The sequence below is a fragment of the Ochotona curzoniae genome, unplaced genomic scaffold, assembly GCF_017591425.1.
Source record: "Ochotona curzoniae isolate NIBS_2020 unplaced genomic scaffold, NIBS_Ocur_1.0 contig_4064, whole genome shotgun sequence".
NCBI lineage: Eukaryota > Metazoa > Chordata > Mammalia > Lagomorpha > Ochotonidae > Ochotona > Ochotona curzoniae.
The window spans coordinates 7693534-7720326 of NW_024466107.1; the positions used below are offsets into that span (position 1 = coordinate 7693534).

The window sequence follows — 26793 nt, forward strand, 5'->3', positions numbered from 1 at the left end:
CTCCGTGTCAGGGACTGCAGGGTTTTTCAGAGCCCACCTGGTGCGTCTCCCACACACGGGACTGTGGGTGAGGCACTTTCCAGGCGTGGCTCTTATGCAGTGAATCCACCACTCGTGGTGTGTGGGTGTTCAGAGCCCCTGCTCCCGTGTGGCTCCCCCACACAGGCCCTTAGCGGAGGAGTGGCCCAGGCGCCTGTTCTCCTGTTCTCCTGTCACCTGACACCTGCGCTACGGAGGTGCTGCTGCTGTAGGCGGGGCGCCCAGCCCGCTCGGTGCGGCGTTCAGAGTCCTGGTGGTTTCAAGCACTCACCAGGCAGGATGTGGGGGACTCCAGACCCTCGCCAGCTACCTCTGCGCACCGAGCCGCACTGGTCCCCTCAGCGCAAGAACATCCGATGCGCCTTCCCGGGGCCCCCTCAGCCACCAACACAACACCACTGTACGTAGTTCCACACAGACCCAACAGTTTCGGCCGTCTGCTCCGCGTTCTGAGGCTGTAGCCTCAGCAGGGGGCAAGAAATGCGGAGGCTGCCACGTCAACCCCCAGCTCACCAAACGTCCGGCCGCTGCAGTCTGCTTCCACCGCTGCTGAAGGCCTCACGCCGGTGACGATCCCCCTGATCTCCCCGCCTCCGAGCTGGCCGCGTCTCCCGTCAGGCCGTTTTCAAGAGTGACTCAGCAGGTCTGGAGTGGGATGTCGGTTTCTCTGCCTTTGCCCTGCTCCGTTCTCGTTGTTCTTCCGAGTTGTGTGGATCTTTTTGGCTCCACACTGTCCCAGGGAGCTTCACGGACCTCTCCCTGCGGTTCTCTGCTGTTCCTCTTTGCTGCTTCTGTAGCGTTCTATCCCTCTCTCACTAGCTGCTCCCTCACAGTCTTCCTCCTACGTCGGCCATCTTCCTCTCCCCATGCATGTTATTTTATCCCTTTATATCAGGAGAAACCTGAATTACTTTAAATAACAGACTGATTATTCATGATCAGATTCTTATGCTATCTACTTATATGTGTTATTTTAATCATGCTATGCAAAAAAAAATAACAATAACACCTAAAGTCTAGCAAGTGAACAACCTTGCCTGGAGCCACACAAGTTAGTGGCCAAATGAAAACAGAAATGATGGGGGAAGACTTTCTCTCCTTCCCCAGGAAAGTATGTGCCCCAGAAAGATGACAAACAGTGCTTGTGACATGTCCAAATGTGAACCGAGTCTGGTCGTAAGCAATAAACAAGCCCTGGAGACTGAGACGGTCTGACGACAGCCCAGTGAGACACCCAAGGGCTTCATCAGAGGCATTGGACTCCTGGGGAAAGGGTTGAGCAGCGAGTTCACCTGCCACTTCACCAGGATGCTAACAACTCCTCCAGCACCAAGACCCACACCTCCAAGCATGAGCTTCCACCCTCTCCTCTTTGTCATATCAGATATCAGAGAAAGGTTGTGGTTTTGTTCTGTTTTTTTTTTTTTTCTGAGCCCAAAGTTCTCTTCCCCTGTAATCTACCTCACTTCAAAGACCTACTCCACTCTGCCTTGCCTTACTTAAGTACGTTCAATATGTTCTTCTCTTTCGAATATTCATTTCTGCAGAGAAATAGATGCACACCACACCCATATTTTAAAACCAACCTCTTAAACACATCTTTTTGCAAATCAATCTCCAATTACAACATACTTCTGAAGGGAAAAAAAAAAAACCCACATGCACATTCCTTGCTCAGACAGATCAACTCACTGAACTCAATGCAGTGTGAGCCCTGGAAGGCACCAAAACTCAGCACTGAAATCCAAAGACATTCTGACACCTTTGAACTCTCCACACTCATCTTTTCAATTTCTTCAGCCATGTTTTCCCTTACAAAAATCAAAGATACCTCCAGGTCGACCTGTATGGAAGTTTAACTCCTCACCTGTCTCCTATGAGCACGTATTGTCCATCTCACGCCTGTCTTTGGGACGGCCAGTCATCCCTTTTCCAGACAACTCAAAAATCGGGTGTTACACTACATGTTACTTTCTCCTGGGTCTTAAAATTCCATCAGCCCGCAAATTCTATTCTGCCCCCAAATTACTTCTCAAATAAAACCCGACTTTCCCAACATCATTTTCTTACTGGGATGCTCCTCGCGTAGACTAAATTCCTCCTTCCATCATGGCTATTTAATCGCCCTCCTTTGCTATTGGACGTGTGGTCTTTCTAAATTGAAATTATTTTAAATTCTTCAGCGGTTTTATTTTATGTGATTTTCAACTTCTTCTTACTGCTTTTTCTCCCATTTGCTATATTCTAGCTGTAACGAGTACTTCTGACTTGCCAAATGCTCTGTAATATTCCTTGAGTACTGCGATTTTTCTAAATCTGAAAACACATTTGGCATGTTTTTCTTTTCTAGTTAGAGTCCTTTGCCTTCCAAGGTGACTTAAGAGTTAACATTTTCACCGAAATCTTCAGTAACTGCCCCAATATTCCAAATTTGTCACCGATTATTTTCTAGAAAAGTCCCTGTGATGATTTCTTCCCAACACTTAAAAAATGGTAATAAGAACGCCTAGAATGAGAAGCTTTAACGATTATTTTCTTAATATGAAGACAACAGATTCCAGGCATTCCATAGATCAATTTTCTCCACCTTTGATTTTCTGCATTAGTTTTTGCAAAGGCATAATTTCAATCAGTTGCATATTCAAAATTAATTCCCCTATAACTACAGTCTTCAACAAATTAGAAGTAGGAAGACCACAGTTCCAAAGGAGCATGAACAAGGACTAAAAATGACAGTCCTATCTCACAATGTCTGTGTCATTCCCATCTATTTTTTTGATATTCTGTATTAACTGTCAGGTATCAGAGAAAACACATAATTGTTTGAGACTGTCTTTTTCAACTAAGCATAATGGTTTCTGATTGTATGCATTTTGCTGCAAAAGACAAAAATCTCATTTTTTTATGGCAGAATTGTATTCTGAGCTTTTTATACGATATTTCTTTATCTGGTCATTATGATGAACATCTAGGTTGATCCCACATTTAAGCTATTGAAAAATGAGCTGCAATAAACATAGGGGTACTAGCTTACATTTTCGTTAAGAATGAATTAGTGTCATCTTTGTCTTTTTAAAATTATTATTATATAATACAATGTTGGGGCCTGGCGTGGTAGCCTTAGAGGCTAAAGCCTTCGGCTTATATGTGCCAGGATCCCATATGGGTGCGGGTTCTAATCCTGGCAGCCTCACTTCCCATCTAGCTCCCTGCTTGTGGCCTGGGAAAGCAGTCAAGGATGGCCCAAATCCTTGGGACCCTGCACCCATGTGGGAGACCCGGAAAAAGGTTCCAGGCTCCTGACTTCAGCTCAGCACAACTCCAGCCATTGCAGCTGCTTGGAGAGTGAATCAGTGAATGAAAGATCTTCCTCTCTGTCTCTCCTCTTCTCTGTGTATCTGCCTTTCCAATAAAAAAGCATAATACAATGTTTATTAATATATTACTATATGTTGTGGATATAAATAAGACTGATTCCATCTATTAGCTGTAGTGAATAGTATTGGAATAAATGGAACAATACCAGTATGTCTTTAAATTCCTGATTTCAAGTTTTTCTTTTTAAATAAATATCTAGAAGTAAGATGGCTGGATTATAGAACATGGCCATTGTAATTAAAACAGGACGGCATAGGCACAAAGATAAACAAATGGAGCAGAATAGAACCAGGAAAATTCTACATGTATAAAGTCAGCAGATCTTCAATAAACGTACAAAAAGTATGACAGGAAAAGTATAGTCTCTTCAACCAATAGCATTAGGAAAACCAGTACCCATGTGCCAAAAAAAAAAAAAAAATGAGATTGGATCCTTATTTTATCCACAAAAATCAACTCAGAAAGAATAGAATTGCCAAACTCATGCAGTACCTGAAACTGTGAGAATCTAGAAAAAGCTGCGTGCCACTGCTCTTGGCAATGATTTTTCAGACATGACACTAAAAGCAGAGGTAATAAAAAGAAAAGAAGAAGAAGGCAACTGGAATTACATCAAGCTGTAAAGCTTCCGCATTGCAAAGGAAACCAGCAACAGAGTGAAGCATCTTTTTACAATGCTTGATATTAGTTGATGTTTGTCGCTTTCTTACATTTCTTCAAATGCTCACATGCTGCTTGCACGTGATCTGGTTAAGATAAATCTTATGATAAGCGTGGTCAAAAAGGAAGGATACCCCCCCCGTTGGTGTCTTTGAAAGGGGATTGTGAGTGCAGAAAGAAGAAAATGTGGATCTTAAGCAAGTTCCCCAGATAATTTCCCATGTTGTTGTTGGATATGGCATTAACCTGCTTGTGATTTCACCAAATTCTGAACACAAGCCTCTTAGGAGGGAAGGATAGGAGTTTTGTGTCACGGTGTTGGAGGTCACAGTCCGTGGCTGGGTGGGCCTCCGTGATCTGATGCCTGGGGAGGCCAGAGGACAGCACACGGGAGGCAGTAATCCCAGCAGGTCAGGAAGCCCACAGCAGCTGCCCTGACTCCAGCCTTCACGGCCAGCTCTCTCCCCAGAGCCACCTCCCTGGGCAACGCCCCCAGAGAACTAGGGCCCTGGGACTCAGCTTTAGTCCTGAAGGTCTTAATTGGATTAAGTCCCCACCCCTTGGTGGTGCTGTTTTAAGACCTCTCAAAGCCTAGCAGAGCTTACTCCAGCTTCCCTGTTGGTCTCTGGTTGGGAGAACTTAGGAAATGTAGAAGTCATTCTAACTCCTCCTCATGAACCAAGCTCTCATACCCTCAAGGGGGAACAGCATTGGCGTTTCACCTCTGAAGGACAAAATCACGGAAGCCCCTTACCTGAGACAATACAGATCCAAAGTCAAGGAGGAAATGCCCAACAGGGCGATGTAAACCAGCACGGTGATGCCCACGCCAAGAATCGCCGGTTGTTCCATTCTTACAAACACCCAGTACAGTTTTGCTGCATCAGCCACAGGCGTCTCCTCGTTATAGGCAAAGCGCTGGCAAAAGAAAACTCAATTTCAAAAAGCAGGAATGAGAAACACTGTTCATCCAATTAAGTGAATGAAACAGCTCTGTATAAGACTTCTGTTTTCACATGAAGTCGTAGACTGGAGATTACCACGTAGTTTCTGCAATACACAGTGCACAACAGTTAACTGTGTTTGTCTTGTTCTTTCTCTCAGCTAGACTGTCAGTGCGTATAATCAACATGCAGTTCATACGGTAAAAGGCCATATTTTATTTATATACTATTAACTTCGGAGTCCAATGAGCACAAGATATGAGGAAATGAAATAGGATGATGGCAAAGTCTTTTTTTTGTTTGTTTGTTTCTGAAGCAGACTTGATAGGATCTAATTTGTGCCGCGCATAAAAGAGATTGCTTAATTTAGGTACTTATAAAAAAGTTATCACGCCATTTAATGTGAGCTTGGAAACTAAAGTTTACATTAGGTTAAATCTGACAATCAGCGCTTATTTTAATCAAGGCAAAGCATCATCACCATCGGGTTATAAACGAATACAAGGCGATTTAAAACTCAAATATAAATTGCTGAGGACCTACAGTGTTGTTGGGTGACATCTCTGACCTTTGGGTTTTAAATAATGAGAGTATCCCGTAATTACGACGCTCATGGTACCACATGGAGGGACCATACAAATACACATGCCAAGTCACTTTTCTCCAAGACAAGGAGGAGGGAAGAATTTCGTTCTTAAACCGACAATTATGTAAATATAGCTTAAAGGGGCACTTTCAAAACTAACTAATCCAAATCACATATGTGTGCATGAAAACCAAACCTAGACAGTTTAATTTGTGTTTTCTCTACGCCAAAATATACTGTAGTAATTGGGCGACGAGTAGCATTCAGACCGTCCTGCTCTCAACCAGCGCACTTTGATGACCACACTGCACTTTTATTTTTGGACTCTGGATTCATTCATCAGTCTGTCTTGCAACATGTGGATCTGTTGCTAGGAATTTGGAAAAGCAGATCCATAAGGGTCCGGAGGCATTTGTCTTTCACATATCAAGTCTTATTTTTCTGCTGTTTCTTAAATAAATAGATACATTATTCATTGGTGAAACAATGACACCAAAACTCATGTGCGTTTGCTGTGGCAGGGATGACCCAGATAACGGATGCTAGCAGTTTATTTACTAGGTATCACGAAGCTCTGAAAAGCAGGAGGTGCATGAACTTCAAATTCCTGCCTTCGGGGAGATTACACTGAAGTGTGGGGGTGTGAAAGACAGGACTCACACGTGGAAGAATAAGAATACACAGGCATTGAGAGGATGACACTGCGAAGAAAAACACAGAACACATTTCAAAGAGGATAGAAAAGATAATAGTGGTGTTGCTACATTGGAATCAGAAAAAACAATATCGTGAGTAAGAACCTGAGAGTGAACAGATACGCTGATCTTTAAGGGGCTCATCTTATTCCTAGAATCCATTGAAAATATGTTAAGTGGAAAAGGTAGTGACTGCACCTGGCTTCCACACATCCTGGCTCGGCAGCACAGAGCACTAATCAGAGGGGTCGCGGGTGACCAGGGCGACAGGCCAGGGCACTGCCCGGCACCTGTGTTTGCTGCCCTTACCGGCATTAACGAAGAGAAGCACAGCGGTCCGAGCTGGCCCACGCAAACTCGGCATCACAACTCCAGCATCTACTGAAGGCGGATCCATTGCCACCATCGTAAAGTCAATTAAAGCCTGCCTGTACTTCCCAAATGTACTCAGCACTTGATGCCCTTACCATTTGTTATGCATGGGGGTCTCTAATCCATAGCCACATTATGTGTTCCCACCTGGGCCACTGAGAAAACGGCTCTCCTGTCCACCAAAACAAAAAATAAGTACACCATTACTAAAACACCATTGCTAAAGCATACTCCTCTTTATTCCTTCTGTGTCACGTGCAAACTTTTCAAGATTATTGCCGGTCTGTCCGCCATCTGACTCTCCCAACAGTATTGTGAAATCAGTGGTAAAGAACATTGTGGGTCTTTTTAAAAAACATTTTTTAAAAAAACTGTTTTTCAGAATGTCAGTGTTTACATTCTATATTTCTTTAATCCTCATTCAAGGATGATGTTCTTATCTCTGTCTATGGTAAAGACAGGAATAAAGACATATTTGTTCTGTATCTTTTAAACTCCAAGACAGAACGCATGCAGTCAAAAATACATTTTTGCTATTTAAAATACCCAACAGCAAATCTGTCCTGTGATGTTTATCCAAATGAGGGCTCTGCTAGAGAAAGAACTGAATTCAACAGAATTATGCATCCAGTATTCCATCGATGGGGGAACACACTGCCAAACTACCTTGCAGCCAGCACACTGAGCAACTGGCAAGGATGCCTAGAAACATCAATAGCCACCCTGTGTTCCAACCTCAAAGCATTCCATCTGCCACATCTCCCTTCAGATCACCATAAATAAAGCGAATCCACAACACAAAACAACTTGAATCAAACTCAAATGAGTCCCTGCTCTAGCTGCAAGGGAGAAGCGCTGCAGAGCCTGGAGCTACGAACTCAGGCAGCCTGAGTTTCAAGTTTGAGTACCAGTAAGTCTCTGATAATTGTCATCCATGGAGAACAACCGTCCTCCAACTTTAATGGCTATTGGAGTCACCTTTTAATCGCATCCTGTTGGGTCTCTGTGCAGACATTCTAGTCAGTGCTGTAAGGTCCTAGATTTCCTTCAGTTCTGCTACGTTCCCAGGTGACGTGAATACTGTTGCTCCAGGAATCACACTTCAAGAACCCCTGCTTTAGACCAGCACTTCTCAAATCTCAGTCCATCGTCAAATCACCCAAGAAGGCAGTTAAACTCAATTAGCGGACATGTGCAAATGCAGTTCTGTAGGTATGCAGGACATCTCGGTGCTACTTGTCTAGATGACACACAACTTCAGAGCTTTTGTAAAGGTTTCAGAAGTGGATGTCATCTCAGTATAATGTAAATGGTTCTCAAAGGAGAGTTGACAGTTTGTTATGTTAGGAACAAATGTTTGGATTTTCTTTCCAAAGGGGCAGGGCAGAGATGAATGCTATGTTCATCTATTAAAATTCAAGTCAGCTTCCATCAAGCCCTGGGTCTCTGCAAGGTTCAGAGCTGGCCATGCTGCAGGCTACTTCCTTATGGATTGCATCCGAGGACTCAGAATGAGTTAGCACTGCTCATTTTGTTAGCTGCCTTGATCTGGTGAGCAGTTCAGCTATCAGTCTTCCCCGGGGGGCCCGATTGGAAGGAGGAAATCCGTTTTAGAAAGACTGATGAAGTTTTGAGGAGATCTCAGAAGATCCTAAGAGACAGCTGCTCATCTTTTGCGGTGCAACAGATCAGGTTCTTCCCAGAAGGCAGACATCCCCTTCTCTGTCTTCTGCTCAACAAGCTTTGATGACAGTCTCCTCCTTGTTTGCTTGGAGTCTTAGAGGGGGTAGAAATGTGGAAAGAATCCAGATGGCTTCTGCTCTACCTACTCTAACCAGCAAAGACCAATACAACTTAGACATAAGGTACAAAATACAGCCAGTTCTGACTCAGAAAGCTTCCTCTTCTGGCATGTCATCAGGAAATATCACATACTGAAAGTGAAAACAATATCATCAAATGCTGACAAACTCCCTTGGCATATGATTCCATCTCCAATCCCGGGACTAGAAACTTGAAATCTTTGTATGTATTTGTTGAGCTCATTTCAACTGCATTAAATGATCTGCATACAGTTCCTCATTGAACTTGGTATCAGGCTCTTCGCATTTCAACAGTCAGCAAGAAGCAGAGTGGTCACTGGGAATGTAAGAAGATGTTAAATGAACTCAGAGTGCCAAGGACTCCAGCTCGGTTAAGAGAAGCATAAGAATCCTCAGCCAGTTGGAAACTCAGCCTTGTGAAGAACAAAAGGAAATGGGGCAGTGTTGTTGGGCTCTGTACCTTGACACTCACGAGGCAATGCATAGAATCAGCATCATTGGCATCACCTAGGAACTACTGGAAACACAGAATCTCAGGCACTACCTGCCCAACTAGAATGTGCATTTTAATCGGAGCCTCCGGGAGGTTACGAGCATCAAAGTGTGGCCCGAGAGAGAGACAAAAATGGGAACAAGCTCTGTTGGGCTGCACTGCCAAATACATTACCCAGGATGCAGAAGACGTTTTTTAGAGTAATATAAAAGGAGGCACTTTGATCCTTGGTTCTAAAAGCACATTATTGATGGTAAACTCAGTTTTCAACATAGTTAGCATGGAATACAGCAAACACTCCATTTCTGTCATCTATTTTGGCTCAGAGAATGTAGTCTCAGATCGTATATATTAATTTGGTAATGTGTTACCATTAAATGAAGAATAAAACATATATGAGACAATATTTTATATAACTTGAGATACTTTTATAAATGAATATTTGATAAAAGAGATAAATGTATGGTGTCCATCAGCTGTCTTCTATGAGGCATAAACTTATGGCTAGGTCTACAGACATAATAACATTTGATTAAAACTCATATTTCCTTTCCTTTGACTATGGAAACTTCTGGAAAACTTGATGAATGCAAGTGGAAGTTCTTCTCAGCTTGAATGATTTTATGGGTTGCCTACACAATTCCTCCTTGATGATCCCATCCTAAAGCATTCGGTGACTTGAGCCAAAGTTACTAAACTTCAGGATGAGATTTGTGTTGAATTGACAAGATAGCGAAGGGTGCCTCATTGAGGCTTATTTGAGTTAGCCAAGCTCTATAGCGCTGGAACATAAGTTAGCCAAGTTCAATAGACGTTAGTAGATCTTCTCAAGCTGCTCCTATGAGCTCTCCTGCTTGTCTGCTGCCTTGGTGGTTCTCTGGCTGTGGTCCCTTAACCAGTAGCCTCAACATTGTCTGGGATAGACCCTACCCAAACCCTTCCATAGCAGAAGATCTGAGAATAAGCCACAACAGTTTGTGTTCTTCCTGCAAAGGAGTATGGTATGGAAAGTGATTGGCAATCCACACCTGCCAATCATCCTCCCCAGGAAACTGCAAGACCTGCCAATTCAAAGTGACTTGGGATGCGGGTGTGTACAAACACGCATATCAATTGACCTGAAGTGTGATGTGATGAAATGATGAGCAGGGACAGCACATATCTGAGCGTACGAGGCAACTGTCTCAGCATTTGAAGTCCCAATTTTATCAGTGTGAAAGAAACCTTTGTCTCAGAATTCAGACACTTGGTTTCTAATCTAGTTGCTGGAAGAACTGGCTCTCAGATATTTAACACGTTGTGTAATTCTCTATTTTCTCCCGTGTGCATAATCCGAATACTTGCCACGCCAACTTGCATATTATAAATATGAAATCAAATCAATTATGTGAAGATACTTGAAAAAGTATCGCTTGAAGAGTGGCACTATCACTGTCATTGCTTCTTTTTCATGGAGTTCTTTAATCACATCGTTTGGGATGCCTAGCTCCCGAAAGTCTACAACACAGAGTGCAAGTGCATAACATTTGTCGTTTCATTACCATCACGAAAGTAAAACCTGATGCCTCATGGTGTGATTTTCTAACGTATTTTTTACCTGGAAATATTTAAGAAGCTCATCTATTAAAGGAGATAAGTAACAGAAAAGCGATCATTTAAAGAAATTATTATATGATACTTTTTTGAAATGTGTGCCTAACAAAGCTATCAAAACTTAAAAAATAAATATTCAACATAACAATTTTGAAAACATGTCAAAGCAACTTGGATTTGACCTCTAGCATGATTTCCAGCTTACTTGGCAGGGTTTAAGATAACCAAGATTATATTCACATTGAGTATATTAGACGTGCACAATTTTTATGAGGAACTCAGTTTTAACCCAACATGAATATTGAACGCTTATCATTATTGAAACTTCGGATGCCAACTGATTCATGCACTACAGCTACAGTCTATGTCAAGGGCTCATATCCTTATTATTCTTATTATTTTATTTGACTTACCCCCAGGATAGCGTCCACTATAAACACTGCCAGTGGGTCTAGAACTGTCCATAGTCCCATGGTAATGATTAGCTTTGACAAGACGTCAGGGCAGGAGGCAAACAGTAGCTGACAGCCCCATTGGACCAGAACCAGAAGAAGTATCACTGCATTCAGCGTTAAAGTCCCCACTGCAACCATGGGTAGCTCTTCTCCGACGTGAAGTAAAGAGGCTGGGTAGCAAAGCTCCACTGTGTGAGGGAGAAACTGGAATCTGCAGGACAGTCAGGTGAATGCAAACAAGAGTTTCACGGACAGCAAAGGGTACAACATAATTTTTAATAAAGCACGGAGGTTTCTCTTTTAAGTATAAGGAACTTGCTATGCAATAAAACTTCAAAACTGTGTTATCTCCGATTACCACCCCAATATCTCGTTTTCAACAAAAAGGTGAGTGCTACTCTCCCTGGCTCTGCTCAGTCTCACATGCAAACATGCAAAGCATGTGGAACATTTTCTAGACTGAGACTTCCCTACAGCTCACACAGTGCTTATTTTTAAGCTTCTCAAAATGCAAAACATCAATGAACTTTCTACTGGTCAAATTCTTACACACATTAGAAATAGGTATAAATACACTAATTATTCTGAGACTTTTTGCAGGTTGCTCCTTTACCTTGACTTGTGTATACAACAAGACTGGTAGAATTCAGAAGCAATATATCCGATTTTTCAGTTGCTATAAATGGCCAATTGGATGTAGCCTTAGGACCCACGGGTTAAGCCCCACCTGATCCTGGCAATTCAAGGTGTCGTAGAACAGGCTTTGCTGTGATTCTTTGGTGCAGAGCAGATTTTATTTCACTGTGTTTACCGAAGTTTCAACTAATTCCTATTGAATACCGCTGTCCGTCCTACTGGATGCAGTCTGATACAAAGGACTCTTTCTTTCATAAACTTAACTTTTGTTTTAATGAAAGTTCTATGCTTTGCTCTTTTGTAAATATGAAAAATACCTTTCCTAGCACAATACCTGACATAGTGAGAGGAAACACTGATGTGATCGCACATCCTACAACTATGACGCGACACGGAGCTCTCGTTTGGGTCAATGCTGCAGATCAAAGGGGGAACGAGACAGGCTGGGTGCCACGTGTTAGGTCTCCTCTTGTTCAATAAATCGGCTAAATTGGGCTACCGAGACACTTTCTGCAATCTTCTTAACAGCTAGTAAAGGTGGGGTTTCCTCTGCTGACATGAAAGAGCTGAGAGCAGTACTCCTTTCTGCCCTGCATATGCTGGAAAAGGGTAGGAGAGAGGAAGGAGGGAAGGAAGAATGGAGGAACGCAAGCAGGAAGGGAGAGAATAACACTGTAAGCATTCCACATTAAAACATCATTTATTGTAAATATATTTATATACGTATGCATCTACAAATGCTCATCATCTATAATAGAATCAGTATGGTATTTTATTAAGACTTTCAAAAATGTTACATTCGAAAATAGGCAAATATTTGTGTGTATACTAAATATACATATACATCCCTTTTCCATGGAGTTTTTTTTTTTTGCAAACTTCTTAACTGAAAACATTCATGCATCTTTAGATCATCTACATTTGAAAAAACAAATCTTTTTAAAAAAGATTTATTTATATTTTTTGAAAAGTCAGATATACAGAGAGGAGGAGAGACAGAGAGGAAGATCCTCAGTCTGTTGATTCACTCCTCAAGTGAGCACAACGGCTGGAGCTGAGCCAATCCAAAGCCAGGAGCCAGGAACTTCCTCTGGGTCTCCCACATGAGTGCAGGATCCTAAGGCTTTGAGCCATCCTGGACTGCTTTCCCAGATCACAAGAAGGGAGCTGGATGGGAAGTGGGGCTGCAGGGATTAAAACCGATGCATTCAAGCTGGGAATTTTAGCTACTAGGCTACTGCACTGGTCCGTGAAGACACATTTTACTTGTGCAGATACTTATCTGTCTCTGCAGTCAATGGATTGATGCTTATGGAGAGATACTCTTTAAAGCACCAGCTTTTTCGAAAAGCATGCCTCGGCTTGACTTTGGTAGCTGCTTGAATTCTGTCACCTTCAAAGGAATGTGCTTAGCTTGAAATAGATTTTGAGGTACCCATTATATATTTATATGTACCAGCCCGTGAGACTTTATAACAGAAGCTCTTGCTGTCAAATAAAGACATTTTCCTCATCTTTGCAAATCATACCTTCACTTTAGGGCTTATGGTCAATGGATGAGACAGGTGTTTTCATTTCCTTCCAGGACCATAATACATTCCTTTGGCTGTCAGGGGAAAGCACTCACTTTGTAACAGGAGCTGAAATGGCCTGGAGGAACAGCCACTGGCCAAGGTAGTGCAGGTGCAGCCTCAGAAACCACACGGAAGCCAGCAGCAGGAGGGTGTACCAGAAGCTCTGGCTTTGCCACTGAGCGAGCTGGAGCTCCGAAGACACGGACATCAGCACGAAGCGCAGGTGCTTCCCAAAGTGCCCAGATCCGCTTCCGTCAGCACCCGAGGAACACCTGTGCAGGCGAGCAAACAGAGCGAAGGAGTGAAGCTTGGGCTTCAAGGACAACCCAAAGGGAAATATTATAAGAAGTTCAATGATGACATCATGAAACTAAAACTGAGTGAAACGATTTCAAATACTGGGATTCAAGTATCTTTAGGTTTCTTTTTACTATAATGAATGACTAAGGAAAGCAGAAATATAGCATTATAGAAATGTGAAGTTGCACAACTGCTCTAGAAAAAGTGTGGTGTGTCTTCCAAAAATGAAAATAGATCAACTGTTAGAGAAGGACCCCGCAATACCTCACACCACTCACCATCAAGTGAAATGAAACTTTTTTAAAGATCTTTTTTATTGTTTTTATTGGAAAGTCATATACACCGAGAGGAGAAGAAACAGAGAGGAAGATCTTCTGTCGCTGACTCACTCCCCAAATAGCCACAATGGCCGGAGCTGAACCAATCCGGAGCCAGGAACCAGGAGCTTCTTCCAAGCTTCCAACGCAGGTGCGGGGTCCCAAGACTGTGGGCCGTCCTTGACTGATTTCCCAGGCCACCAGCAGGGAGCTGAATGGGAAGCGGGACTGCTGGGATTAGAACCAGCATCCATATGGGATCCCAGGCACAAGGTAAGGACTTCAGCAACTAGGCTACCACCCCAGGCCCAGAATATGAATTTTAACAATGCGGAATTGTCTCAGTGCATTATGTTTAAATTATTTTATTCACATAAAGTGAACATGCCTCAGTTCAGAATACAGGGATCCTTCCCACTCTACCCTCCCTCTTGCATTTAGTTTGTTTAGTTTTTTTGTTTGTTTGTTTTATAATGGCATACTTGCAGTCCCCTTCTCAATCACATCTTAATAATCCACTAGGTAAAGATATCAACAACTAGGTTATAAACTTCCTGTTCCTCAAGAATGTAGACAAAGGCTGTGACCAGTAATTAGTTGTTAGGATGTCCATTTCATTCCTATAGATCACTTTTTTTGGTATTCTGTGTACTAGTTAGCACAGATCAGAGGAGAAAACATTTGTGTTTCTGGGACTGGCGTATTTCATTAAGCCTAATAATTTTCCAGTTTCACTAATTTTGTTGTGTAATATATATGTATACACACACATATAAACACATATAAACACACATATATATATACATACACATATATACACTATGCAAGAGACACTAGCATACGAAGAAGCAAAGGTTCTTTACTTTGCGTTTCTACTTCTGAATAAAAGTAATATTCCAAACGAGCCTTTTAAATACACCTCTAAAATATGGTGCTGGAGTCTCTACCTTTGCCTGTACTTCTCATGTCTTGAAACATTTAAATGTCAGAAAGTTAAACATAGCAGGTGGTAAGGGACCACGCTATTGTGATAGTATGAGGGAAATGGCAGGAAGGGAAGAGGAGGCAAAGTAAGGCGAGGGGCAAGGATGAACATTATACTCACAATCATGTATTATGGAAAACAATGAAAAAGTTAAACTTGCTTTTCAAAGTAGAACAGTGATCTTCCATGACTAATACCTAAAAATCAAGATGCAAATGTTGGTAAGGATGTGGAAGAAAGGTACGCTGACACCGTGGAGGTGGACGTATAGACGAGCACAATCACTAAAAGAGGGAGCATGTAGACTCCTAAGGGACGTGAACACAGATCTACCACATCACTCGACCATTCCAGTCCTGGGAATTTACTCAAAGGAAGTGAAATCAGCTTATGTAAGATGATCTGTTTGTAGCGGCTCAACTTAGAATGGTTAAGATACAGAATCAGCCCAGATGTCAGTCCACTGGTAAGTGAACAAAGTGTGGTGAACATATAGGACAGAAGGCTGCTGAGCCATAAGAATGAAATCTTATCTTTCATGACACAATGGATGAATTGGAGAACACTCCTATTTGTTAAATAAGCCAACCTCAAATTAACAAATCTCATGTATTTTCTCTGATATGGGATACTCAATGTAGAATACAAACAAAACACATAAGATTAAACAGACGTCTTATGGTTCACTTATTATTTATACTCTTGTCTATATTCCTTTGTAGCATGGTCTTTCTATCATTTTCCTTTTGAAAACATGTTTCTTCAATTTATTGTCATGTACTTGAAAACTGGAGCAACAAAGAGAGGAAAAAAGAAAAATCGTTTCTATCCACTATTTCACTTCACAAATAAAGTCAGAAACCTAAGACTCCAGCCAGATCTCTCACATGGGAGGCAGGGACCCCAGCACTTGAGCATTTTTGCTGCTCTCAGAATGCAGTGGCAGCAAGCTGGCTAGATGCAGATCAGACTCGTGCCGGTGCGCTGACACGGGGTGCATGCATTATAGCTGATGGCCTCACCTGCTCTGTCATACTTCATGTCTGCCATGAGCTTACGTTCAAATAACTTAGACATGTCAAAATATATTTAATTCATTGTGCCACAGATAGCAGGTGAAAATGCTTTCACGCGTACCCCTAAGAGTCATCTAAACCAAGTGTTCATCTCAATAATATATACGTATATACATATATACAATATATCATATTTATTTGTTTGTGCACTTTTCTGCTTTTTAATTCTTGAACGTTGTGGTTTATGTTGTATTAAGCTTGTGATTATATAGTGAACGAAAGGGAGAAAAGGAAGGAAAGGAGGAAGAATTGATGGAGGGAAGATGGTTGTCTTGGAACTGTTATCTATAAAGCACACGAAATCGGTTCTATTTATATGACACAACATTTAAATAATAAATAAATAAGCAAAGCTTCAGCAGAAAAGAAGGAGGAGGAGGAGCATGAGGTGAGACTCGGAAGTGCAGACATTGTTCAGTGTGAGAAGAGGTGACTCATTGCCCAAAATGCATTGCTGAAAAGCAAGTCTGAGACAACAGTACAGCTGTGGGCAGGGTTGCTTCTCGTAGGAAAGTGAGGATGATGTAACGGATGAACACAGAGGCCTTCATGGTGGACCCCAGGGCCATGAGGTCTGGGCAGTTGATCTTGGTTTTATCCAAAGAACTAGCAACGGTTCCCATGTAGATTTCAGAATTGCAATGAACGGATAGGTACTGTGAAAGAAGCATGCATTTCAACTTTTCCCTTGCTTCCAAGCCATCATACAAAGAGGTTTCAAAGTTTGCAGGAAAAAAAAAAGAATTATAAATCATGTGTTGTGGGGTAGGGGGTAGGGCTTCAAAATTTTGGGAGTGTTTTCATCAAGAACGTATTAAAAGTTTAAATTAAAGAAAAAAATCATTGCCAATAGATGGCACTAAAATGTCCATATTCCCTGTTTCTGGCTTCAAAAAACATAGTCTAGATAAAGCATTTTAAAGATTAAGGTGCATTTTAATACCAATTATCTATAGGTAATTATTTTAGTTTAGTACTTCTTATTTTTGCTGACGCTAAATCAGATGAATGCTTTGAGCCGTATCATCAGTGATTGTATGCTTTCTAAGAATAAAAACCCAATACTTCTGCTAGCAAATATAATGTAAGTATCAGAGACACATACCCAGATCATTTCAAGGTTCTGTTTAGGAGAATCCTCTAAACTTTTGGCACAATCTAAACTGAAATGCAAGCAGGTGAAGGTGACATGCCTGATTTAACACAAGTAGTAACATAAATGTCTGTAATAGACAGCATCTTCAATGGTGTTTTTCGATAGTCACCAACTGACTCCCTCGAACAACAAACCTCAAGGCCAAGGAAGTCTAGTCGGTTTGAATGTGGGCGGCGTGGCTGCAATGTGAAGGATGGAAACACTCCTTCCTTTGCTGGAGATGGCTGAATTGGATACAGTTCATTCTTTCAAATAATTGTCACTAAATGAATATAGCATGTCAGATCCTAGGAAAGTGTAGTTAACGGAATCATGTCCCCTGCACATATCCTTGCCTTAATCCCTGAAATCTATGATTAGGTTGATTACACAGAAAAGGGGATTTAAGTAGCAGAGGGAATTAAAGTTGCCAGATATCTAAGTGTAGTCCAAAGTGGACAATAAGTCATTTCAGCAGAAATACAATACTAATACAAGTAAGTCCTGGATTCCCAACCATGTGCAACCTGCTCATTCACTCACACAGTGTTCATAGCTTTATGTTGCAGCAGATTAAACTACCACCTGTGATGTTGGCACTGGTGTGGGTCCTGGGTCCTCCAGCTCTGTTAAAGTTCCTGCTAAAGAGCCTAGAAAATCAGCACAAAATGGTCCAGAGGCCCAGCCAGCCCTGTGGGAAACTTAGATGAAGTTCCAGGCTCCTGGATTTAGCCTGGCCCAGTCCTGGTTGCAGTAGTCATCTGGGAAATGAACCATTGAATGGAAGATCTCTTCTCTCCATCTCTCTCTCTGTAACTCTGCCTTTCAAAATAAATGGATCAGTATTTACCACACACACACACACACACACACACGCGCAAATTCTATTAGACAGACAAGGCAAGTTAAACAGAAAGATAAAAGCCAGCATGATAAAGATTTTGATGACGTGCACACTGCTGTGGAAAGCACGTGACAGACATCCATCTCAGACAGGCCAGAGAAGGCTTGCGAGCTCACAATGTACTATAATCACCATGGGACAGACAGTGGTAGCATGTTGTATGCTGGGGAAACCTTGCTCCGATTGCAGAATAAAGACCACTTTGGAGGTGGGGCAGTCTAGGTTGTAAGACAGAAAGGGCGATGACATTCGAACTTCTCAGCCAGGATCAGAAATGTGCGTGCAGTTGTTCTTGTTGTTGCAGTGGCATTGAAGGTTGACAGAGTACTGAGATTCGTGGTGATGTGTGCGAGGATCTCGAACCGGAAGCAGCTGTATTGCGTCTCAGGTCACTACAGCCACAAAATGACTGGTTTCAAGTTACAGAAATAGGCAACCCATTATCTATTCGAGGTCTGAATCCATAGACTTAATCAACCTCAGAACTACAATATTCGAAAAACTACTGTGCCTATACTGAACGTGCACAGATTCCTTCAGCAACACAGGGTGAACACGGATTTCATAACATTTGAAAAAAATCAAAACTCCACGTTAGCAGTTTTAAGCTAGGACTTGTTGCCTCACAATTGTGGCTCTTACACAATTTGGGTATTATATTTTTTAATTCAACACATTGTGCTTTTAACGGGTTTAATTCAATTTACAATAAATGCCTCTAATTATGGTAAAAGATCTTTGAAAATTGCTAAATCTTAGGGGTAATATTACCACTACTGACATTGAAATAATTGATCATTCCCACCGAGGCACCGAAGTATGAATGTTCTAATGAGAAAACAGTGACTGAAGGATGTTGAAGGAATCCAAAGAGACTCCCAGACTCTTCAGGCTGTGATTTCCAACGACAGCCTCTCACTGGGGTGGAAAGCTGTGCAGAAGAGGCAGTGGTGCCAGGCATGAAACGCAGAGAGTAAGAAGCAAAACGAAAGTCAACTCCAGAAACAGTCACTACACAGAGCATGAGTGACAAAAGTCTGATCATCCTTTTGCAAATAACGCACTTTTTTATTCACTCTGTGGTTTTGTTTTAATGTGAGCTTTGCCACTTGGAAATAACATTTTCTGGAATGGTTTGTGCCAAAAGCAAAAACAAACAAGGAAACAAAACCGGATTCAGTGTCAGAGAGCGCTGTTTTTTTCCAAGCATTGCCCAAGAATGACAGATGTGTAAATGCAGGACGGACTTTTCATTATAATGAAATTATAGGGGTGCTAAGAATAACTATTATCTCTGACAGAAAAGAAACACCAAAACAGGAACATGAAATGTGCATGTTTTCCACCGTTAATAAGGCAATGTACCTTCTTCTGGCCTTCTGACTTTCGGAATTACTTAGCTTTTCTTTCAACTAAGATGTAAGAAGGAGAGTACCTTTTTTTTTTCTGGCCTTGTCAGTTAAAAATTGTACGAAGCACTTCATGAGTGAAACTAACTAAATGTTTTATGCACAAGAGAAAGTGGATTGATGATTGGACTAACAATGCAAAAGCAGCTCGCTTTGAAAACAATGGCATGGATGAGCTGCGTGATAACCCACCAAGAGAGTGGTACAAGTAGCTTACTTTCAAGGGGAGACAGAAGAATGGCAACCGATGCCTTCCAAGACTTATAGAATGCCAACGCTGAAGAAGGAGGGGATGTATGGAGCCGACATCCCAGTCTGAGAGTTGGCCTTTCTATTTATAAATTAAACTATCTCGCATCTCGGCCTAAGAAGCTTCCCCTAAGACTATTGCCTGTCTCCTTCTTCAAGTCACTTCAGTGATCAAAGAACGTGTCAGTTTCCTAGGAAGATATATACCAACTTTACTTTTTTAAAATTTTGTTTTTGAAAAACATAATGATAGAAACAGATGCATACACACATACAGAGAGAGAAAGAGAGAGAGCTCATCCAATGCCCGCAACAGCTTGAGCTGATCCAGACCCAAACCAAGATCCTAGGATAACATCTCAACCTCGCAGGAGAATGGCAGAGATGAAGCACATCGCCTGTTCCTCCAGGGTGTGTATTAGTAGGAAGCTTCGTCGGAAACACAGAAGGGATTTGAATTCAGGGGATCTGAGATGCAGGTGCCCTAAGTCGTTTCTTGACCATGGCATCTCAACTGCTCTGTCACACTGCCTGCTTCATAGTATTTGAAAAAGATTGTTCATTTACACCGTTATAGAGTCATGGAGTAGGCAAAGCAAACACTTTCAAATCCCCAACTTGGCATCCATTAATACACAGCCCAGCAAAACTCACACCATGATTCTTTTTAAAATCATCATTAAGTATTTCCTTTCCTAAAATAAAACAAAAGGACAACAGGCTTTGGATTCTCCAATTTGTGTCTTTGTTAAATCCATTGTTTGGAATGTGTATTATGCGCAGGATGGGCATGTTGCAGTAAGAAACAGAAACAGTCCAAAAACATGTACAACAGGTGAAAACATGGAAGAAATTTATACCCGTAGTATATATGCATGTAAACCAGATATTGACAAACTATTGTTGCGTGCAGAATATATACACATTTTTTTCTCATTGTTGCTGTGAAACAGAATTTAATTTTGTCTTTCTGGGCACAGTGTGGGCACCGGTCAACTACATCACTTTATACTGGCATAAGGAGTCTGATTGGTATATGAGTTAAAATACAATTAAGATGAAAGTGAATTGGTAATAAACAATAAATGAATGTTGGCAAGAAATCAAAGGGTGCCGTTGCTAACATTCCATCAAACGTGTTGGTGGAATTGGTAATTCCAACACCATTGAGGTAGGCTTGATGGAGCCGACCTAAGTTGAATGCAGTGGATTTCCGTTGAAATACGCAAAGCATAAAGAGCAAGTGTTATTTAGAAGCATATATTGTACAACCATATATAATATGCACATGTATACGCAATCTCTATATCAAAAGAAGACACACAGCATGACTTTAAAGTATGAGTGTTTTAAAAACCGATAAAACTGGATTTGAGTTCCATTTCTATCACAAAGTAGTGGTGTATATCTGAGTGGAGCACTAACTTCTCTCAAATGATAGTTACAAGATAATACCTAGTAGGAAGATTCATCAACGAAAAGTCAAAATACAAGAAAAGCGGTTGCAAAGGTTTGTCTCGTGGTAAGCACTCAGTCATATTATCATCCAGTAGAATTTTTTCTGTCACTATCGTTATTAATAACAGAAACATTTCCTAAAGAAATTACCCTAGAAATAGAATTTTTACTCTCTTCTCTCGGTTGTTTACAGAAAAGTGTCCCAGCAATAGAAATAACATTTAAATCCTCCCAGTTATATTCAAAGAGCTTTTAGCAATTAATTCCTATCTTCTTTTAAAACTTCTAGATGAAGACCTGAATAGAAGGGACTCTGCAATAACAATAATAATTTAAAGCAACAAAATACATAATATGATATATTAATTCTTTTTCTTTCCAATTTAATCCTGAGTTGTTTTATTTAGGCACCTATTATAAAAAGTAATTTGTGTTGATAGCTCTAAGGAAATCTAGAAATTAGAGAGCTAATTAAATTCCCTCCAAGTAATTTTTGAGTCTCTATATCAATATATCGTGCATGCACGCACAAACATCTACAAATATCCGAGTCCTACGGGCTCTTCCCGGAAACTGAACTTTCCTAGTGTCCACTTTGAAAACACCTTTCCCCGGGGCCCAAAATCCTAAACTTTAATCTACATTTCCAGGGGACTGACAGTATAGGCGCCTGTTAGAACTCAACCAGAATATCAGAAGTCGTGGTCAAAATAAGAAATTCAGGTAATAAGAAGGTGACCTATTTTGTTAAGGAAGTATTAACAATGAAAGATCTTAAAGAAGTTTCTACATTCTTGAGTAAAAGATCAAGAAGATCCTAAGAAGAGTCTAGGGTTCCCATTTCTATAAACAGTTTAGCATCTTCGATGGCAAATGGAAAAGCAAGGTCAGCATAAGGTACAGAAGCAGTGAGTGCCCTGCTTCACAGTTCTTGCTTTTCAACATAGGTGGCTATCTTGAATGCCGGCCTGGTGTGGGAGACAAAGGACCGAGCAGACAGACTTCCTGAACCCCAACAAGTTTGTAACAAACTGGAGTTAGGATGGCTTTTTGTGTTGTCCTAAAATGAGGCAAGGGAGTAGGGCCGTTGTGTGCCCACTTCAGACATGGGCTGTGAGCTGCCCTAAGGATGGCACCCTGTCTGGATGAGGAAGCTTCCTTCAACCAATGAAGGTTCCCAAAGAGGAGCCCAGGCCAGAGCCATCTGAACTGAAGGAGTTTGGCCAGCGGGGCTCCATTTGCCTTCTACACAGGTGAGTGCACGCTCTCCACAATGCATTCCTGTGGGACATGAGTCAGTCTTGTTTTCTTGGAGAACAACGCGAAAGGCTAAGTTGTATGCTGCCATGCATCTGCTGAGCTACTCCCAAGGTGACAATCAGAACTTTGTCCCCTCCCCACCATCCACACTGGCTGCCCTTGGAACCTCAGTGGCCTCCTGCAATCCTATTTTTCTACCTTTCCACTGCTGTAGGAAGGAAGAGCAGGGAGTGCCTTGCCAGATCATTGCAGAATTATCCCTTTCTCCCCATCCCACCATGCAGCAACAGTTTCATCTGCTACTGAATCCAGGGATGATTAGCTTTGTCTGATGGTCTCTTAGCATGATGAGTCCTCTGGTTGTGTGCATGTCCCAAAGATCTGTGACTCAAGATGAAAAAAAGAAGTATTCCCTTCTAGGAAATAGGATCTCTGCTACAACACATCCTAACATTGTTGCACCGGAAAATACGCGTTTCACAAATGAATCACTGAGAGCAACTTAATTCCCTTTCCACTTCCACGCGATTTATTCCAGTATTACCCTATCTACTGGTGACACCCCATGTACGTCATGGTTGCTGATTTTGTGTGTGTGCAGCTTCCACTGAGCACCTGAGCCACACATTCAGGAGGCTACTTCTTCAGTCTATCGCCATGGAAGCACCTGGAGGGTGGAAACGTGTTAGGATTAGTGAACAAGTCTCCACAGCTGTAACTCCTTTGTGATACAATGAACCCCCTGTCCCCAGGCACTTTTGCCTAGCACTCTGGGTCAATGGATCAAACACTCTGTAAATTTTTAGATAGAGATGGGAACTATGAATGTTGGCAATAAAATGCACTCATATCTGGCGCATGTGTTGCTCCCAGTCAAGTTTCCTAGAAGGATGAAGGGATCCAAGGAGCTCAGTTTGGCATCAACTACTGGTCTCCTTGAGGCCTGATGCTATCTCGGGAAGCACATTGTATAAGATCCCTCACTCTAAGGTCTGCGCATACCTTTCTGTTGCCCACACATCTATTTGGTCCATTAACTGATTGCATCACTATAGTCAAGAATATAGACAGGCTGGTGTTAACTGGCTGGACTATTTTGCCTGCTTGTTCATTTTATACCTCTCCCAAGTGCAGGCTCCGTGTGAGTGTTCATGTGCAACATAAAGATCAACATATTTTACATTCGCGTGAAGGTCAGTTCACACCTTTTCCAAGGACGCTTACTTTGCACCACTATACTGACCAGATGCCCTGAAGAGTGAGCTGCATCGTAGGGTTTCCCCAGCCTGCTGTCTTTCACTCTGAGTGAGCTGCCTGTAGCAATAATCTGTTTCCCACTTGCACCAATTATCAATGAACTGTATTTGCCTTCCTTCCTCTTTATCAGCTCATCATAAGGAACTCCCTTTCTGACACTGACCCAAGCATCAGCCCAGAGCTGGGTTTCAATATATCAAGGCTTGTTGGCAATACATAGGCCTATGTTATTTGTGCATGCAATCTTTTTTTTAATTACTGCCATCTCCAATGGATGATATCATTCCACTCATATGGTATCATGGGTGTAGGCAGATTGCAAGCTCACAGAACTGCCAACATTAGAAATGTGTGGTTCTCTTCAATTTTAATAAAGCAGAAATATAAGGTCATATCAGAAATTGATAGCTACAATGAGAAATGTGTGAGATGTGAGTTTGGATAACAAAACAGAGATGGATTGTTGAGTACATGGTGGCGACAGATGAGGCTGGTCAAGGTTCCATGTCAGGCCATGAAAGGGAGAAGACCTTCCGGAGACAGCAACTGACTCTGTGCCTGCGTCGCAGCTGAGACTTGGAGGACAATTCTATCAATTACCTTGTACCACTAGCCACACCTACATTCTTTTAGATGAAGACAATTTAATTTAAACTGTCATTGTTTACAAGAAGCTCTTTTATGGATGATATTTTTATATCCAAAATTCATATGATAAAATCCTAACCCCAATAGTAAGGTTCTGGGATGAGGGACTGCTGGTTGCTTGATGATCAGGTTTAAAACAGGTCATAAGGGAAGAGTTTCCTGGTGGAATTACATCTTCAAAATGAATGAAGAGAGCATGCTCTCTCAACCATTTCAAGACACACCGATAAGATAATCATATAGAAATGAAGAACAAAGCCACAAAACACTAAATTGACCTTGGGCTTGAACTTATCAATGTCAACTGTAAAAACAAACATTGGTTGTCTAAGTAAAACAATCTACTGTATTATAGTTACAACATCCCGAAGTAACTGAGGCAAACTCAAATGGGAATTCTAATATAAATTCAACATATGCTGTATTGGCTGGGGATTGGAATGAAAGCCTATTTTCCATGAATCAACAAAAAGTTGTACTAATTTTAAGATAAGCACAGACCACCTAACAATAATTAGTTGACGAATGAGGAGTAGTTCCCAGTTTTCCAATACTAATGTCCCAATACTGATGTCTTCTGACTGTGGCGTCAACAACTGCCTAGGCCTCACTTAATTTCCAATTGTAATCTACAGTTGCTGCATGACCACGTTCTGAAGGATAATTTTAGCAGGAGGCTGTGGAAACAGTTTTGAAGCAGGTGCTCCCATTCCTAGTGCAGAATAGAGACACGAGGAAGTTCATTGCATCTGGGCCCTTCTGCCTAACCTTCTGGAGGTCACAGACGTGCTGAGCCTGTATCTTTACAAGGCTTAACTGTAGAAACATAACCAGCAAGTGTCTGCTTGCCCACTTCTTACCGTGTTGTGCAAAATCAATTATCTTGTCCTTCACAACATTGATATTCAATTTTCTGTTGATTTGTGATTTTAAAATTTTTGCTGATACCTATCATGGCACCCAATTAGTTTCTAAAATCTATCAAAACCTTGAATGGGACTATCATTAAATAAAAATGCACTGTATAGACAAAAGTAAAGTGAGTTGAAAAATATCCTAAAAACATGGAACACAACTGTCATTTGTCTTCGTGATGTCAAATTACAAATATCCAGAAGACCAAAGAATCTAAGTATGACACATTTTGCCTTAAATATTCAGGAGAATCCTTTGGTCAAATGGCATTGGTAAAAGAATAATTGAATTTTTTATTGATTGATGTTTTGTGGTTGGAATAGGTTGTGTGTGTGTGTGTGTGTGTGTGTGTGTGTGTGTGAGTGAAAGGTGACAGAAACAATTTTAACAGACAATACACACACCAGGAGTAGTAGGCGTCATGAGGTTGCTATGAGTATCTTCTCCACAAAGCTGTGATGTGTCTGAGTGCACACTTGTGTATTTTCGGAAGGAATTCACAGGGCTGAGACAGTATCTGCCTAGAGGCCTTTGCAGACGATACACACAGGAATACATTTAGTAGCATGGTGAAAATCTGTTGTTTCTGAAATGATGCTTTTCCTGCACTATTCTTCAGAACCCTGACATTAATTTTTTAGGATCAACATAACACCAAACTAAAACATTCAATATGCAACTTAGGAGTAGCATACATGAGGAATATCCTAAAAGCTCTTGGAAAATGGATATTATTAAAAAAAACTGCATACAGATTTCAAAAATGGTTTAAGTCAAAATAAACTTACCTTTTGATTCCATTTTTTCCCATAATTGTTTGGTAATACATCCTCATTTAAATGGAATGCTTGACTGCCTTCTAAATTAACTTTGAATCAAAACATCTAACTCTAAATTAGGAAACTAAACCTCCCAGGGTGAGTGTTTGGCCTGGCCATGAAGACATGTCTCTCCTACACAGGAGTAGATGCAGGGGATTCAGCTTCTGGCTAATGTTGACTTTTTTTTTTTTTTTTTTAAAGTCTGTTAATTTTATTTATTTTTTAAAGGCCTGTTAATTTTATAATTAACAAATAGTTTTAAAGATTTTATTTTTATTATTTTTTATTGGAAAGGCGGATATACAGAGAGGAGATACAGAGAGGAAGATCTTCCATCCGATGATTCACTCCCCAAGTGAGCCGCAACGGGTCGATACTATGCCGATCCGAAGCCAGGAGCCTCTTCCGGGTCTCCCACGCGGGTGCAGGGTCCCAAAGCTTTGGGCCGTCCTCAACTGCCTTCCCAGGCCACAGGCAGGGAGCTGGAAGGGAAGCGGGGCTGCCGGGATTAGAACCGGCGCCCATATGGGATCCCGGGCGTGCAAGGCGAGGACTTAACCACTTGCGCCACTGCGCCGGGCCCTAATGTTGACTTTTAGAGGCAAGAAGATGGCTCAGGGACAGCTTGCCGCTCATGTGAGAGCTCTGCATTGGAGTCCTGGCTCCTGGATCATAAAGTTGACTTGGTTCAACCATCATGCATTTGGAGCATGAGCAAGTATGCACTCTTTGGCACTCTGCACGCCTTATATACATACACATATCCATACACAGAAGCCTATATACCTGCATGAAATTTGTTAATTTCAGG

General features: G+C 41.5%; 1 protein-coding gene across 1 annotated transcript in view; it reads right to left on the bottom strand.

Annotated features, from left to right (window-relative positions):
• Window positions 1–26793, bottom strand: part of LOC121158981 — a gene marked incomplete at its 5' end in the record, with an annotated part of 260310 nt that overhangs the window by 83842 nt on the left and 149675 nt on the right. The window contains 3 exons of the mRNA XM_040983966.1: window positions 4832–4995; window positions 10997–11249; window positions 13302–13520. Of these exons, the coding sequence (XP_040839900.1) occupies window positions 4832–4995; window positions 10997–11249; window positions 13302–13520 (636 nt within the window). The remainder of the gene's footprint in view (window positions 1–4831; window positions 4996–10996; window positions 11250–13301; window positions 13521–26793) is intronic.